Genomic DNA, 18,146 nt, shown 5'->3' with positions numbered 1-18,146 from the left:
CAATTACGTCAATGATGACTACATTATTCTGTACGTTCTTATCACCGAGCGGACACCACGGCACCTCACATTTGCTCCCATAAAACGTGTGTCTTCGATAATATAATTTCTCCCATTAAAGCAGTGACATGACTGCGTTTTGATGATAACGGTCAGCGGCACTAGCGATTTCTTGATTCTGCCTTTCCGCTATTGAAGGATATTTCTTATATGTGAATTCCGAAGTGGTTTTCCCTCGTCGTTTGCTGTTTTGGGGACGTACATTAGCGACTGAGTAATGGTTAGCTCCGCTGAATGCTCAATAATTTACCAGTATATTTAAGTCTCAGTTTTGCTAACTACATCAGTAGGTAACCAAAATATAACGCAACAATCATGTCTGACAGTGCGCCAAAGAGTAGTACCTTTTTCACGAAAGTTTTTACGCTGAAAAACGGGCAACACATAAAACTGGCGATAAAACAAAAAAAATTTGTTATCGTGAGGACACAGAGACTTCGTTTGTGCGACAAGTTTCGCGCTCTTTTTTGACTGGTGTTTTTGGTTCTGACATTGTCGTCCATATGTTCCGCCTTATCGCGATGAGTGAGTGAGTGAGTGAGTGAGTGAGTGAGTGAGTGAGTGAGTGAAGAAACATTTATTGTAGGTCCGGCGAGGACGCGAACTCGTCGCGCACCCGGCTAGTCCCACGTCGGGACCGGCAGGTCTAGCCCACCGGCCCGGTCGCGGGCACGCCGGACAGCCAGGATTTGCTGTTCCAGAGCGGGGCTACGCAGAAGCGAGTCCCACTCCTCCTTGATGAACTTAGGGTATGTCGACCCGCACTCCCACAGCATGTGCGCTAGAGTAGAGGTCTGCCCGCAGGAGGGGCAGGCGTCGTCGCGATACACGTCCGGGTAAGCCTCGTGGAGAACGGACAGACACGGATACGTACTAGTCTGCAGAAGCCTAAGAGAAACGGCTTGCGCCCTATTCAACCTGGGGTGAGGGGGTGGAAAGACCCTTCTAGACATGTAGAAGAATTTAATAATCTCGTTATGAGTAGCGGGAGCATCCCTGTGGCCGTAGGGAGGAGGGGAGTCGGTGCTTCTTGCAGAGGAAGCGCGGTCGGTGAGGTCACGCGCAGCCTCGTGAGCAGACTCATTCAGGTTCTGGGGAGCACCCTCGACCGACCCTACGTGAGCGGGAAACCAGTGGATTGAATGATGCGTGAGAGCATATCGATTCGAGTTGCTAAGAAGACGAGCAGCTTGCTTGGCGATGCAATTCCCTTCTGAAAAGCCCTAACTGCCGTTTTGGAATCGCTATATATCTCGGACCCACGACCGTCTAGCAGGGCGAGGGCGATGGCGGCTTGCTCGGCGACTCCGGGGTCTGAAGTGCGAATGGAGGCGCAATTAGAAATCTTGCCGCTGGAGTCGACCACAACGATGGCAAAGGTCTTCATATAAGGGCGCTGAGAATATATAAAGTGCCGTATCTATTAGAAACAAAATCTAAAAAAAGAAATAATGATGATAATGAAATGCTTTTCGTTAGTGTCAGTTGGGCGCAATCTTTTCACCATGAGACTCGCCATATCGTTACGAAGATTGAGCTTTCTAATGACATATATGTTTTTAAACATTTTGCTGCTCATTTTGATCCGTTGACCTTTGAAAGTTGTTGCAAATATGAATATTTAGGTTAATATTTTTAGTAATGCGTGACCTAAGTTTTGCAGTAATGTAATACACTTTAGGACGGAAACTAAAGAAAAGGCAAATTAGCGGTAACATTAAAATTAATAATAATAATATAGCAACTATTTCGCAAATTGCATTGAAAGCCAGTAATATAAAGCCAAGGCCAGCATTGAAAGTCATTACTTTGCATCTAATGACCTCGTATTTGATTTTACAGTGCCCTCTCAGAAACACGCGATATGAAATACGATGCTAAATAACAATGTAAGAGGAATGTCGCGGCAAAAGGACATTAAAATTCCTCCGTGTGCATGTTGCGGTCAGATAGACCGATCTATGTAAGCTTAATACAATAACATAGGATATCCAGAACAGGTCAAGACGGGCGCTTCCCCTTTCCGGTTTATATGCATTGTCTGTCGAATTTGTCTAACGTATATCAAGTTAGATGGAAGGTGCACGGAGCTTGGGGTGGGGGCTTAAAGAAAACTACAATAAGTTCGCTGGAATAGCCATCCAATTGCTCGCACAACGAAAACATGGCCAGGCATCGGAAAGGAAGCGACATTGCCGTATAGCGGGTCAGCGGTAGGTCTTGCAAGAGGTAATATAAAAGAACAATGGCTGAAATACAATAAACAGCAAGTCACTGCTTCTGATGGATGATCGAGAAAAATAACAATACTGACTACAAATATTTGTGAGAACAACAAAAAATGATTACGATTGCAGCTCAAGCCGAAAAGCTATCGAACATTGCGTCGGGAAGGAACCAGGATAACATGGAAAAAATGCGATTCGGGAGCCAAATTGTCGCTATCCTTCTTCCTACCTTTTCTTCACATCTTGGAGGAAGCACAGCTGGCGTGCGGCTGCAAGTAGAAAGGCGATGAGAGTGAATCTGCATTCGTCAGCTGCAATAGTAAATTATTGCCCGAGCTCAGATTCGATGAGAAGACTGGTGATTTCGTTTCGGGATTGAGGTCGAATTGGCCGCGCTGAGATATACGGAAAGGCGAGAGCCTCTTCTTTACCGTGAACGACCGCGAAGGTAAACGACGAGAAAAAAATAAAGATGCAAACAGCCCCACGTGAGGGCAGCGGTATTCTTCTCAATGCTTGCCAGGCACTTCTAGGTCGCTGGCTTTCATTGTAAGCGTAGTATATGGTATAGGAGGGAGGAGTTGTGGTGTGCTGGCCATCTATTGGGACTTCCGGGAAGGCGCGGGAAAATCGCGTTGATATTTGCGTTGCCCATTTGGTTCATGAGGGAGGGGGGGAGGTGAAACCCCTTTTGAGCCAGCTTGAAATGTTTATGAGGACGTTAGGGCTTTGCTTGCAAAGAAACCACGCTGTGGTCGGATGGGACGGAAAATTGGTACGTAGGTTTGGTTGTTAGGCTACCGGATTTAGTTGGGTTGGGTTAGGGTGAGCTGGGTGGTGCTTACTCGCTTCAGCCTGTGACCTCGTTTTCGAATTTGTACTGCCTAATCTTGGTTGTTCCGCACGACATTGAAGAAAAAAATACAGGAACAATTTAAGATTGGCGAACATCTTTGTACCATTCCATTTTGCCTCCTTTTTCGAGCTGCTCTCTTATTAAATAATATAGCAGGGTAATCAGCCAAGGCAGGCGGCCTAAACAAAATTGTCTGCCTTAATCCAACAAATCTATCTCTCTTTGTTTCAATTACGAATACTATGACCACGATGCCGAATACAAATGAACTGAGAGTGTGCTTTCTTATTCGGTGGAAGACGTGCCTGCCTGTGTTTATTCTTCTGTAATGAATGTGAGAATCGGGAATTATGGTCATAGGTAGGGCCTGCTGTCAGAAATTTCTAGTTAGAGAACACAAGAAAAACAGCAAAGATAGTAAAAATAGAAAACGCTCTTCAAAGTGTTCAAAACGAAAAAGAAAGAGAATTGCAAAACCCCAACACCACAAGTATTTACATCACGGAAAAAATTGTCGTTTGGCCGCAAGAATAACAGAAGCATGTAAATGTAATGTGTGCATAGAGAAAAATAAAAATGCGCGTAATTTACCATTCAGGAGAAATTTATCAATTCTCTTTCTGCGAAGAAATTTCTTACAACGATGATGTTGCTGGTTGTAGTATTGCAACAGACGGGCTTAGGCAGACATGTTCGGCCGGTAATTTTGCCAGCTGACCAATAACTCGTTGTGTGGAAAGGCGTGTTACCAGAGGTCGATAAACTCAGTGTCTCGAAGAGAGATAAACATTTGCAAAATTGGTTTTATGGTAACTACAGACCTCCTACTGAAACATTGTTCTCAAAGATCGTGTAAGGAAGACTTCAGCAGGTTGTGAATAAATGCGATTCTGTGCACATCAAACTGTGGACATTACCACACGAAGTGTTTCTACCTCGGCGATCTAGCCACATAGAGCCTGAAGTGGCGAAGCGGATATCCTGCAGTCGTAAATATTTTCTAACGGATAGGTCTCTGAAACTCACCGGCAACAATTCGTAAATTTCAGTATACGTCGTACAATAATAAATGAATAACTAAATTAGTGATCTTATGCTAATTAGTGTACGATGTGCGTCGGTTTCTCGTGCTAGTAGTGATCGCCATCTTCGAATAATACACTTCACCGACAAGAACTATGCTATGTACCACAGGCGATGTAGAAAACAAATTCCGGAATACTTCAAATGGTCACCCTGGATACGTTTAGCTTGATGTTTACTCTCCATGCCAGTACGGCCTGTCTTGAGCGCACGTCTGGGGCCAAGGGCGCGTACTCCAGACTGACCGTGCTTCGGCCGGTTCGGCTAGGACCAGTTTAAACGCCAGGGTGCGGTATGCACGCATCAGCTCGTCCAGCAGCGCTGACTAATGTGTGTCCACACAACGCTCACGCGAGTAGCGAAAGGCACAAGACATTCCCCTGTCTCTGGCTAAGCCGATTGCACCGAACATGACCGTGCGGCCCACATGCATTTGGTCGCTTTGGCAGAACAAACTAGCTCCGCGTCTCGACACCGTCGAGGGCCTTGAATTTTGCAACGCTCTCCGTACACCCGCCTGGCAACCGGATTGTAGCCGGTGCATCGGTCTGCAAACAAATGAAGGGATTGTTAGCGAGTTCCTCAAGGCGCTGTTGTCTTTCGCAAGGAACGTCGTTATCGTCGCAATGCTCGGCCAAGTCTTTAGATACGCGCACACGTTCTTGTTGCCCAAAAAAGAAAAAAAAGGCAATGTAAAATGCTGAAATGTCTCGCGAAACCGCTTCCTGCTACGTACCACCGGAAGGTTTACGAACGACGTACTTTGCAAGAATGCGAGAAGCGGTCTCGCAAAAAGAGATCATAAGAACCGAGCAGCTTCAATACATTGGCATCCACAAAGACGTCCCGACACCCAAGCGCTTCGTCGACGACTCCGCGTTGCCATCAGAAGCGCCACTTCTTGTTTGAAGTGGGAAGTGCGTGCGCTTCAATAACACCCTTCGGCAATTTTTCAATCTGCGTCGTGTCTACAGATCTGTAGTATCTTTAGAGATTGGCGGTCACTCGACAGTCACTTTATTTGACATGCCATGCGGACGTCCATGCATGCGCATACTTTGGTGTCAGTGGTATTGCTCTCCTTGCTTCGCCGAGGGAGGGGCAGTCTGGCAACGCTGGTATGATGAGCAGCATCGGAGCCAGCTGCGGAAGAAGACGACGACGAAGGAGTGAGGAGTGGATGCGTCAAAGCATGGAGTTTCTCACCATAACTCCTAGAGGAAAATCTGGCGCCACCGTCTATGGGAGTTTCTTAAGGGGTGCCGTGCCGTCATGGGAATGACGGTATATGTGTCTGCGAGGCTCGTGTTGGCTGTTGTTGTAAGAGGCTTCGTCTAAAACGTGGATATATGGCTACACAAATAACGCATTCTTAAAGTAAATCTTCATAAAATGGTTCCATTCACGCAAATTGCATCTTTGCTGACCTACAATGCAGGACGAAAGGAAGAAAAGAAAGAACAGACGACAAACTGTTTCAAAGCGAGCGCGAATCTTGTCTTCTGTACTCCGACTTTAGCGGCCCACTGATGCTTTTTACGTATCATATAATTGTGCATGCAATAACAAGTTCTTATGGGTAAACAAAACACGTTTTTCTGTAATAATAAAGCTAAAACAGCTTTTTACAGTGCAGTTCCAGTAGAATATGAATCACTGTGACAGACAAAAGGGTGCTTGCCTGGCTCTCCGAGAACGATGCCAATCCGAAGTCACAACATACCGGCATTCCCATGCATACCACAGCGCAGCAGCGCCAGATTTCCCTCTAGGTATATAGTGAGAAACTCTATGCGTCAAACTCATTAACGTCGTCGTCATCGTACTCCTCCTCCTCATCATCATCACCATCATCATCACCATCATCATCATCATCATCATCATCATCATCATCATCATCATCATCATCATCATCATCATCATCATTATCATCATTATCATCATCATGGTGATCATGATCATCATCATCATCATCATCATCATCCTTTGGTAGAGGACGGCAACGAACGCGCTTTCGCGTGGTTACGCCAACGCCGACGCCGACGCTCAACGCAGGAACATACGCCTAGGAGCTGCGCTCTAGAAAAGAGGTGTGTGGTAGAATGATCATGCAAAATAAATGTAAGCAGAGTGGTGGCATTGCTTCTTCAACGCAATAGCCAGATTCTTTTCTTATGCCCAGCGAAGTGCCCTAATATTGGTTGCTCAGTCACGAGAAAACATTCTTCATGCATGTGGGCGTGTCTGATTCGTCTCAATGTAACAAGGCCGACGAACTTACAATCACACGTGCCCAATCTTTCGAGACTACTGAGGAATCCGACAGCAGAAGCAAAGGAAATTCAGCCGAAGTGGTGCTAACTTGCGAAACGTCTCCCCTGCGGCGTGTGCAAGTGCTTTTTATTGCGCTGGAAATCCCAAGCTGATTTCTGCGAAGAAAAATAAAAGAATGTCGTGCGAATCCAATTCATTCGACGCGAAACAAGAGACTATGTGAAAAAGTTCCGGCAAAATGCACGCGCGTCTACAATTCCGCAACGACCTCCCGTTCCCGTCAGCTTGTCCTTGTTATAGTCGGTACGACTGCTGATACCAAAGCAGGCCGTTGATCAACGCTTATCTGCTATCAGCGGCTGCTCGTTGGATCAGTCATGGCACTCCTCTCTAAAGTCAAGTGGGCAGACGGCGATTGCCTGTTTCGAAGATTGCCTCGGTTCCCCAGTTGAGTAGCAAAAAGCAGTAGGAATGAGAATGTGGTGAATTTAATAATTTTCGTTATAGTAATTAAAAAAAAAAACAGTTTTTGCAAGAGGGCTTTGCCGCATTACGGACCAGTTCTACAGTGAGAGCACGCTCTACAGGTACGAAAAGGCATTCGAAAGCGATGAACTGACTGGCATTAAAATAAATGTGTGATGCTTGTTAAGCTGAGAGTTTTTATCGCTAATGCGCCATCTTGTGACCTCGTCCAGTGAGACTGAGTATTTTCGGAAGCAAGTCATGTAGGCAACGTCCACCTCCCAGAAGCGGCGATATTCTAAACGGATGCAACTATAAAGTGTTAAGTTCCTGACCTGGCTTGTGACCTGACTGCCAGGCGCTGCCAGTCAAGCCCTTTGAGGCTTTGGTAGGCCCACTATATGTACTTTGTTTTCTTTGCGCACAATAAAGATTGTATTGTATTGTATTGTAAGTAGTCGAGATAACGTATTGCGAACTCGAGTTTTTAGCGATAGTGTAACCCACAGGCCAACTCGATGATTCCATTCTCTACAGTCTTCTTGGCACTGTAAAACCTCACGAGTTTCACTTCACTTGAAGAAGCCGCGTCCGCAGTTCTAGCTCAGAGATTGTTAGGACTAGTTCAACGACAACAAGTTTTATATCGCGCAGACAACGCGTGTCCTTAAGGCAACTTCCCTCGAGATCTACGCTGATCGCAGTGAAGTGGTTACCTCGTTGGTAATGGGCTATAGCCATCGTCCAGGGAGCCCTGCGTGCTCTGTGCAGCAGCCAACAGCAATGGTGATCGGCTTTGGGAATCCCATTTCGAAGTAGCGTTGCAACGACTGTTTCGCTAGAGCAACTCGGATTGCGGGGCCTACTCGAGCCCTGTGTAACGTTTTGGAATCGCCGTGATTACGATCTTCCACGAGAAACGTAGTGACGCAGACATGTGTAGATACTACATACTTACATACATATACACTGCTGTTGGTGAAGGCCATCACGAATGGCGCTCGCTTTTGCAACGTCTCGGGTTCACTGCACTTGTAAAAAGAAGTATATTCCGGGCCTGAGAGCATGAACTGGATATTCGGCTTGGACGAGATTGTCGTAAAATGTTTAGTGTGAGCTCTTTAATCTTGATTGAAAACAACCTAGGCTGGTTGTAATACTCTGCTCCCTCGTAAACTGGTTAGAATCTTTCTTTATAGGTGATGTCGAGAATATGTGGAGAATGCTCGTTGAAGGAAAAGCTTTCGCTTGCTTCGGCAGCCTCCAGGACGTCGATGCTCACAATTTAAATTAAAAAAAAAAGTAAGATCCCTAGAGCCACAGGAAAAGCCGCTCCCCAGTTTGCGTTCAAGAGGCCCCATTCGGTTAAGAAATATGCCGTTTATTACATTTCCTAACCGTGAATATAGGCACTCATCAGGGACGGTCGCATAGTGCACACTTTAGTGTCAGATTCCAATTCACAAAAGCATAGAGATGACTTTGCTTCAAAGTGGATTCGGCGTTTCATTTCATTTCGCACAAGTATCCACTGGCGGGCCCGCTTGTGTCACGTGACTTGATTGCGCGAAAGGTGCTCGTTAGAAGGGATCGATTTCGAATCGAATAGTTTTCGTTCCGTTCTGATATATGTACGTTTCTTCAGAAACACGCTTTGACGCCGTCAATGAGAAGTCCTCAGAGTAGGGCCTATACGAGTAGCTTTCACTGGAAACGTGTTAGTTGTAGATATGTTTTACCAGCATACACGAAATGTTTGCTGCGTGAGAGCTGTGCAAGTCATCCACATGTTTTCAATACACAGAACAAGAACAGCGAGTATCTGCTGGAATACCACGGCGGGTCAATATTTCGTGCTGCTCAAATTTTAAATTTTATTGCTAGCTTCTAGTTTATTTCGCGACTAAGTTGCACGTTGTTAGAAGTTACAGCGGCGGCTGATTGCCGTAGGTGGCTGATGGCTGCCAAGTTGCAACCCATCCAGGGGGCCAGGGGGCGACAAAAAGTTAGGTGGGCAGATGAGATTAGAAAGTTTAGAGGGTCAACATGGCCACAATTAGTACATGACGGGGGTAGTTGGAGAAGTATGGGAGAGGCCTTTGCCCTGCAGTGGGCGTAACCAGGCTGATGATGATGATGATGATGATGATGATGATTAACACGGCGCAAGTAATGTGGCGCGCAGCCATGTCAAATCAACCAAACTTTCATAAATGACTCAGAAATGCGTACCGCGTCTTTTATTTTCATGTTAGCACAACTTTTAAATATCACATGCGACATATAAAACAAGTCTATTTCTTGAACTGGCATACGGGAAGAGGTGTACATTAATTCCACAGGAAATCAATGCGCATATTTGACCGAATAAGAAAATTTCACTAGTCAAACTTTCAACTAATAATTGTAGCGCACGTATCGCAACACATGAATTGAAGCGAGTGGTTTTTACAACGCACGTCGAACAACGAATCTTGAAACTAGCACCAGTTTCGAGATAAACGCAATAAAACTTTCCGCGAAAATGCACTGTTCTGTTTACCTTTTTCTTTAACAATATGTGCTTTTATGCATTGAAACTCCAAAGCTATTGGAACAAGAATGCACTTTCTCGCAAACTTTCGAAGCGCATGTCTCAAAACTGGTGCCAACCTCAGAGTTCGTTCTAGGTGAATGTGACTCTAAGATTCACCGACTACAATTTGAAAATTGCAACATGTGGCGTGAAGTAATTAGTTTAAAGGGTAATTAGCGAGAACTTGCTAATTAGTGGAATGTTCAGTTTAATACTTTTTTCTGTAAATGATGTCTGCCACTGAGAGTAACCTTGCTCAAGAAGTAAAATCGTGCTACATGTCACGGGTGATTTAGCAAAGAAAAAGATTCTTTAACAATAAAATAAAACCCCTTGTATGTCTCGCATTTATTAAAGTAATAACAAAAAGGAAAACATAGCAATAGACATTAGACACACACTAGCCCGCATCAGCGCTAAGTTGTGTCTGCTTGCTTTCTTCGTCCGTATGTGCACTGTTTTTCAACAATGCGGAAAACAAGCCTTTTAAACAAGAGATGCTTGAACGGGTTTATAACAAAACTTGCTGTGAGAGCGGGGGAGGGGAAGAGGATTTATAACTTCGTACTTAAGGACAGACTATTACGCGATGGTATCAATTGTACTTATAAGGAAGTATCCAGCAGCTTCTAAGGCAGAGCGGGATTTAGAATCTAGTTAAACTCTTTGCTGGAAGTAGTGCGCTACCGGTCCAAACGAGCAAGAATGACGCTCTAAAGGAGCCTCCAACAATATGCTGTGCCTCTGCTTCTCGTTGGTCAGTCGTGAAAGGCTGCGAGCATTTTTTTATTGTATATTGGACAGGCTATTAAAATTGGTCACTGCGTACGTTCACGCTTCCGTCGTTTATTCGCACTACTGGACACACAGCCGAATTTATCGGTCATGTTCTCCACTATTTATGCACCATTCGCTGTGTCGCAACAGTGTCTAGCATTTGTAACATCTCACGGCGTGCCGCAATATTGCATATGGAAAAGCGGTTCATACCTCACGCCGTTGCTTGGTGTTCCTTGATTTACTGATACTGCGAGTGGTGCAGTAGATTTATTACGCGAGGCATTTTTTTTTTCTTTGTGGGCTCATTGCAAAGACGCGCACATGTGACAGCTACTACTTCAGTTGTTCTAAGTGCAAGCAAGTGCATGCGGAAGCAAGGAAGGGAAAGGCGAGTCAAGTGAATCCAAGGGACGTATTGAGAAACAATGGACTTCGCTTCGATACTATAGCCTCGGCGAAAGTATCGCCGTCAGGCTCGCACTGATTGGGTGGTTGAGGAAAATCGCATGACGTAGGGCTCAACCAGCTAATCAGCTCATCTTATTTTGCTAAAACAGCCAATCACTGCGTGCCGGTGGAGAAGGCGTGGCCAACGAGAGAGTATAGTCGAAAGTGATTGTTTCAGGATACTGCCTCAAGGCAAGACAAGGCAGGGCAAGGGAAAGCAAGGCAAGTGAAGATATGAAAGCTTGCATGCTATGAGGCGGGTCACCAGGAAAGTCCTTCCAGTAGTTGTTTTTGTGTGCATTCGGGCACTTGTCTGGCCATGCACAATGTGTTGCATTGACGTGGAAAAATAGGCTCCATTTCTTTAAAATGTAGGTCGCTTACGGAGCTTTCGCGAAGCCACTTGCACGTGGTTTTACATGACCGCCTACTCAAGCAAACTGCTTAAGCACTGAAGGGAAGCCCATAGAGAAGCGCCAGCGCGCTTTGCGTGTCTTGCAAGGATAATTAGTTTCCTCATGAAGCTATGCAGACTAGGCTTGCTTGCTCCCATTTCGCGCGTGGCCAGTTATCGGGGCCATGTATCCTTTCAAAGGCCCAAATTCAGTTACCATCTCGGGAGAGGTCTGTTTTGTGTAGGGACGTAAAATGCGAGCAGATGGACTTGAGGGCACAGCTGTGCGGCGAAGTGGCACAAACTGGCTTTGGAAGTGCACTGGACCGAGGTAGGCAGATTAGGAAGGTCAGAGGAGCAAACCAAACCTTGACTGGCAAAGATGCAGAGCGAGGGGTCGTGTTTTAAATTCATTTTATTTCACTGTGGTAAACAATAAGTTAAGGCTTAATAATATTATAAGCACAACACTTTTTCGGCGAAGCTGATGAAGAACGTGATGAAACAAAAACAAAAATGTCATTGGATAAGAGAGGAATTTGTGACGTCACTCATATGTGTCGTTTCCATGCGTCAAGTGCGGAAAGCAGTTAGTACAAAATGCAGAAGACTGGAAATACAGAATTGTCAAGCTTGAAAATACAAGCAAACAGGACAATGAACCAATCTGCGACGATTTAATGGACGCTCAGCATTATCATTTCAGTTTTGAAAATGTAAGGCGAATGTGAGGAGGCAGCGTTTTTCACTCTGTATTTTGACACTAGCGTAAAAATGCGTTATTTTGTGCAAAATAATAAAACGAAAACGTGTGTCATGTTATCAGGAAAAGGAACAATTGACGTATTCGCAACATAGTCATTTCAGGGTTTTGGTCATCTTTATAAAGCAATGCGGCAGGTAACTAATTGGGGCCAACTATACAGCATTAGTATATGGCTGAAGTCACTTGCTTCTTGTTATGGAAGTATTAAAAGTTAAGTTGTTCTTTATTTATGTGAGGTTATAACGTGCACGTCACACTTGTGTGTGTGTGTGTGTGCGTGTGTGTGCGTGTGTGTGTGTGTGTGTGCGTGTGTGTGTGCGTGTGTGTGCGTGCGTGTGTGTGTGTGTGTGTGTGTGCGTGTGCGTGTGCGTGTGCGTGTGTGTGTGTGTGTGTGTGTGTGTTTCTTTGTTTCATAAGGAGACACCTCTTTTAGGTTTAGAAGTTCATGTTAGAGCACCCACGCATCCGCCTGCAAAATGTGCTTAACGGCACATGTACATGGCCCAAGCGAAATGAGTTTCAAGGATAGCATGAAATATGAACGTAGGTATAAGTAGGGTTCAGCTGAGTGTGTTGAAAACAGAACGCAGAGGGCTTCTTCATCCTACATATATGGAAAATATAATTTGCTGAAAAAAAACTAATGAATAAATTTTAAGAAAATCTTTTGCAAGTTGATTGAACAGCCCATTACAATTTTATTTATTTTGCGGAACACTGACCAAGAGTGAAGAAGCCCACATTATTCAGCAGCTTTTACTGACATACGTCGACAATACCATTAGGAAGGTCATCTAGGCTTCGGCTATTAACAGGGCAGGAATATTCAAATGCTTTGGGGAATCGACCAGTCACGTGGGGGAATGAACAAACGTCAATCGCTGCACTCCACGTCTAAGATTCAACTCCGGTCTTACGCAAATGTATATACTTCAAGGCGCGCTTGAATGGGTCTCGTGTGGGAGTACGAGCTCAGTGGGACGCTGTTTGGTCTCATTTCAAGAGATAGATTCTTCCATCACACAAATCTAGCTGCTGTCAGAGTCCTTACGTATTGTTTTGATGGCATCAAATGGAGTGCATGGTAAAACGGAAGAGGGAACACGTGACTGACCAGCGAGTGCGGCGTATACACTGCGCTTCAGTATAGCGTGTTGGCCAAGTCAGGCTCGGGCTTGAACTTTCCAGCTGTTTAGTGTGGTCCAGCAGTATAACTTATTTCAGTCGTGAGGTATGTTGGAACATGGGAAAAGAAACGTATTGGGCTTTTTTTTTATTTTATGCCTCGAGTAAACGTACACCTGCTGCATCATGACTGCGCTTGTATTTCTCTTTCTTCATTTGTTTACGCACGTGCCCGTAGTGTCGTTCCTATAATGGATAAAATAACGCTGCACGCGTGCCCCCTCACAATGCGTACCGGTAGCACCAATGCCGCCATGTTTCGGGTGCATCACTCTAATTGGATCGTTCGTATGAAACTTGCGTAATGAAGTTACTCCCTAACTTGAACAAGACGGCTGCAACGCCTACTGCCTCTTCGCTTGTGGGATCAGCCGTATGCGAAATATTTCTCAGTGGTCTCTGAACGACCATAATTTAGTGGCACTCTCGAGGCACCATGCGTCGGCATGGGAATTGGCGAGCGATTTAATTAGCCGAAGATGGCGCTCTCCGGAGGCCCAGGCAGATTGCGACTCCCGTTAGGCTCAATTACGAAGGTGGCGATGGCGGGAACAAGTTCTCACTCCAGACGTCGGAGGCGGTGGGCTTTTTTATCTTAAAGCAACCCTCCTTGAAATTCCATCTCCAATGCATCGCTGCAACCCTTTTCCATACGCGTTATGTCGGGAACTTCCGGAAGGAGAATCGATTGCGACTTGAACCCAATTTGGAAATATGCGAAGCAGTCCAACGTGCGGGTCGCCTGGGGGCATAATCCCATTGGAGCCTTGTTAAGTATTCAACCTCGTTAGGCTTGTCGCAATGCAATGCGGATATCGCGTGTTTCTTTTTTCCAAACACATTAACGAATTGGATTCATAGCGTACGACATCGATCAAAATATTGTAGTTAGCGGATAGCTCAGCAGATCATTGGCAGCTGCAAGCTAACAACAACAATGACAAAGAAGGCTTTATTTATTTGAGCAACCAGGAGTTAGAGGTAACACAGAAACTCTTTTTTTGTGACACGCACTTTCAGTATCGCAATGCTCTTGGTTATACACGCGTCTTAGTACTTTTAAACCAAGATCAATCTCGTGAAATATATTTTAAAAATTCACGCAAGCAGGTTTCTTTGCATTAATGCGATCACCGCTGAGAAGACAGATTCGATGAAAGTCTCCGAGTCTCGCTTCTGTCGTGCAATCAGACCCCTTCTTACGCTTCCCAAATTTTCGATGCAACTCGAAAAAAGGTTGCTCAAGTGTACACTCGTGCAGACTGCTATGCATAGCTTGACTGTCAAAGCAAAACAAATTGTATATTGATTGTGGCTTAAGAGCGCAACAATGGGACTAGTGAAAACGGACGCGAGAGGATGCTATACTTTCCGTTTTCGACCACCCTGCCTTCTGCGCTCTTTCGTCATAACGTACCTTAGAACAAGTTGCCCTGCTCAAAGTATACCTTGGGGGGTATATTGATAACACCGATGAATCAGTGAAATTTCATAATCTCGTCAATGGAAGACGGATAACTTGTTTGGTGGCATCCTCTTCATTTTTGTAAGTGGGCTTCGGTGCACGACGTTTCTTGTTACACTTCTTAGATCACGTCAGGAACAACAGTTAAAAAAGAAAGAGCTGATTGGATACTTATGAAAACACGCGAAGCTGCAAATCTTCGAGGACGAGAGAAAGAGACGAGGCGCTGGTGAAAACTGCGTCACGCTCCATCGGGTGGTGCCAAAGAAACAGCCGATGACACAATAAACTGACGTCAGCAATGTCTTCCGTTACAGCGAAATTGGATTCCCACGACGAGCGCCGAAATTCACGCGCCCCCATTACGTAACCGCAGGGGAGACGATAAGGTGAGTTGTCTTTCTTTTCAACATACGATCCCGCGTTTCTGTACTGTTGGCTTCTTTGCAGCCGGCCCCACTTTCTTGATTTCTCTCTTCGTGAAATCGTGTTTCCGTACGCTACAGTGTGTGTTCTATTCGCTCGTCTTCCGTCCGTTTATTCCACTGAATCCCGTGAAAGCGTTACGAAACTCTTGGTGTCGGTATTCCGCGTTTACGCCGCGACATTGAACGATGCAGTCGTGCTATGGTCTCACATGGTGTTCTCAGCGCACAGGCTGCGAAAAGGGGCCCCACGTTTCGTAACAACACTTAGTGCCCCGCTCTTCTCGCCTTGTGATACGCGGCAAAGAGCAGCCGGTTTCGGTGATGGCGTCATCGCTGTATAGTGGCCCTATCAATAAGGGGAAGGCGGACAGAATGGGTACAGGAATAGATCAAACGTTAATAGACAAAATTTACAACGTGGCATGGTGAGACGATTATCCAGTGAATATTTTCGGTTCGAGGATCACTGAGTACTACTGGCAGTCATATCTGGAGTAGAAAGCTAACACAGAAGACGAGAATGAGTTATGAACCGCGCAACGAACAATGGGACGAGAACCGGTTCGTGTTACTTTTAGAGGCAAGAAGCAAGCAAGCAAACTCAGGCAGCTGATATTCTAGATAAGAGAAAGAAGTGGAGATTGGCAGGCCGTGTAATGCGTTGATCAGATAGCTGGTTATTCATTACAGTTACAGAATGGGCACCAAGAGAAGGAAAGTGCAGTCAGGTACTGCAGATGAGATTAGGCAATCTTCTGGCATATGGTGGAGTCAGCTGTCGCAAGACAGGGACAATCACAGGTGGCTGAGATATGTGTTATACCTGCAATTGCCATAAATGGGACAAGTGATTAAGATTATGATCCAGTAATGAATGCCGGTTGAGGCACAAATTATAACTCGAAGATGATCTACTGAGGTTTACAATATTCTACGAAATTCAGCGTTTTACTAGAGCAGTAATTACCGTTGTTTACGTTGGGCGCGGCAAGGGAATAAATTCCTATAAAAAATCAGGGCAGCTGTCGTTTGAGGATCTAGAAACTGAATATTCCTCTTTGTGTCCGGAGTGACTGATCTTGATCAGTCTCTCCTAGGCATTACATTAGTGGGGGAAATTCATGAAAACCAGCCATGTAATAACTGCAGACGCTATATATATCGGCACTCTCGAATTACAATGTAGCGGCTAGTTGTGTAATCACTGTTCATTTGCTGTTCACACAGCAATAAAGTTCATTTTCGCCAAAGTCAGTCTTTATTGTTGGGATTAAAATGTCTTTGTTCCGATGCAAAGTCAAAGAGGCCCAACATTTCCTCATGTCTGAACGATTGGTGAAATATCAACAGCGCGCTGTGAAATTCGGGCTATTTGCTCGCTCCGCGAAGGTGAAGAACTTAGTTTAAAGGTCTTGTGTTTTGTTTGCTTATTGCAATGCACAAGGATATCTTTCGCGATCGGCATCGTTGTCTCACACCAGTGCTCCGTGATTTCACTTCAGGCAAGGACGCCAAACACAAAGCTTTCGAAAGAGCTCCACCGAGCGCTGTCTTGTCAGTTATGGTACCCTTTAGATGAGAGATACCGTCACCCTCAACGCGTTTTCGGTGAGAAAGCATACTCTACATTGGCATTCAATGCAGAGTTCGAATCATCAGGTTTAATCTCCCATAACAATTCAAGGGCTGTAAGATAGGTGAATTAAAGCAAATCAAATAATTCCCCATTCCTACTGGCCATTTCAATTTGGCTACATCGTTGCTCTTAATTTGTGAAATGTAGTTTGGACTTTCTCAAAGCACCTACGTTTATTATCTTCGACTCTTGTTATTGCAATATAACTAATCCTTTCATGATTGTAGATTTCTGAACATAATAATACTTTCTATCAAAGAGCTCGCCTTCACTGCTGCGTGGAATTCTAAATGACGTGTCCAAACCAACTGTGCTTTCTATGGACAGAGCCGTTCTTCCCTGAACAGCGTTAGGCCAAGTCGCAGTTGAATGTTGACACTAAGTTCATTTTCAGCGTTTTCGAAAACGATAACGCTCACATTCACCATGGTTTGCAGTCTGCTCCTCTTCGAATTGTTTGAAAAAGGAAACACACACAGTGAATTCTTTTCACGACCTCCGACGTCAAAAACGGACAGCAGCCTTCAGCGATCTTATCCGCTCTAACTCGTTTACTGCGGCAGCAGCCATCGTCTCACAGTGAAGACCACCATATTATATTCGGTCAGTTGGTTTTTTGTGGTTGTGCTTATCGATGTCGTCAGGCTCACCGCACCCTGCTTACTTTCCTCCAAGAGATTGAATTGCTTTCCCATGTGCAGAGCGTATTTCTTGTTGGTGAGGAACGAAGCCGTTTTGCTATTGTATTGTTTTGTATTTTCTCGCATTCTTTTGGAGTTAGTGCGAACTGTATCTTTATTTGATGTTCCTTCATGTCTCTTATGTTCTTACTGGCTTCTTCTATTATTTTTTGCTGTTTTATTTCGTTATTTGTGGCTCCTAATCTTGCTGTATTTTTCCCTTTACTTCCTATCTCCCTTTCTTCTACCTCTTTTCAGTTATCTCTGTCCTTAACTGTAGGCAGGCATTGTGCCGTTTTCGATGACAGTTGCCAGCCGGATGTCTGCCTGTTTACATCTCTGTTCATTGTATATGTGCGGTTTCATGTAGAATAATAATAATAATAATCTTACACAAACAATCTTCTTTACTACTACGGGTTACTGGAAATGAACAAAGCGGTTTCATGGCGGTTAAACAGGGTGGGGGCGTGTGGTGAAGCAGCTGGTAATTTGGTGGAGTCATCAGCATTACTCGACGTATCTATTTCGATCAGCACCAGGCCTGTCGTTAAGTTAGAGGTAATTTTTTTCTTCCAGTGGCGGGTTCTCAAGGAAGAGAAGTAACAACTTGAGGAGCCTTCGAAGTCACCGCTGAAGTGAGAACGCGTGAACAAGATGGGGTGAACACGGTTCTTGCAAAGCGTATCACAAAGGTCCTAAATTATGCTCGAGAACCAGGAAGCTAGCGAACTTCACTATCACACCCTATCACTGATTTGCAAGGCAGTAACAAGTAAAACTACTGCTGGATTCCGTCGAGATTCCTTAAGGGTTATTGCGGT

General features: G+C 44.9%; 1 protein-coding gene across 10 annotated transcripts in view; it reads left to right on the top strand.

Annotated features, from left to right (window-relative positions):
- LOC135917129 (uncharacterized) overlaps positions 1 to 18,146 on the top strand; it is a 677,883-nt gene that overhangs the window by 34,042 nt on the left and 625,695 nt on the right. For 9 of the 10 annotated variants that reach the window (XM_070524064.1, XM_070524067.1, XM_070524066.1 and 6 more), the window contains exon 2: positions 14,896 to 14,967. The exons of the other annotated variant lie outside the window; for it this stretch is intronic. In XM_070524064.1, the coding sequence (XP_070380165.1) occupies positions 14,896 to 14,967 (72 nt within the window). The remainder of the gene's footprint in view (positions 1 to 14,895; positions 14,968 to 18,146) is intronic. 10 annotated transcript variants of the gene reach the window in all.

The sequence above is a fragment of the Dermacentor albipictus genome, chromosome 8 (assembly GCF_038994185.2).
Source record: "Dermacentor albipictus isolate Rhodes 1998 colony chromosome 8, USDA_Dalb.pri_finalv2, whole genome shotgun sequence".
Lineage (NCBI taxonomy): Eukaryota > Metazoa > Arthropoda > Arachnida > Ixodida > Ixodidae > Dermacentor > Dermacentor albipictus.
Note: the sequence above shows the minus strand (reverse complement) of the source record. Positions and strands in the feature narration are given on the sequence as shown.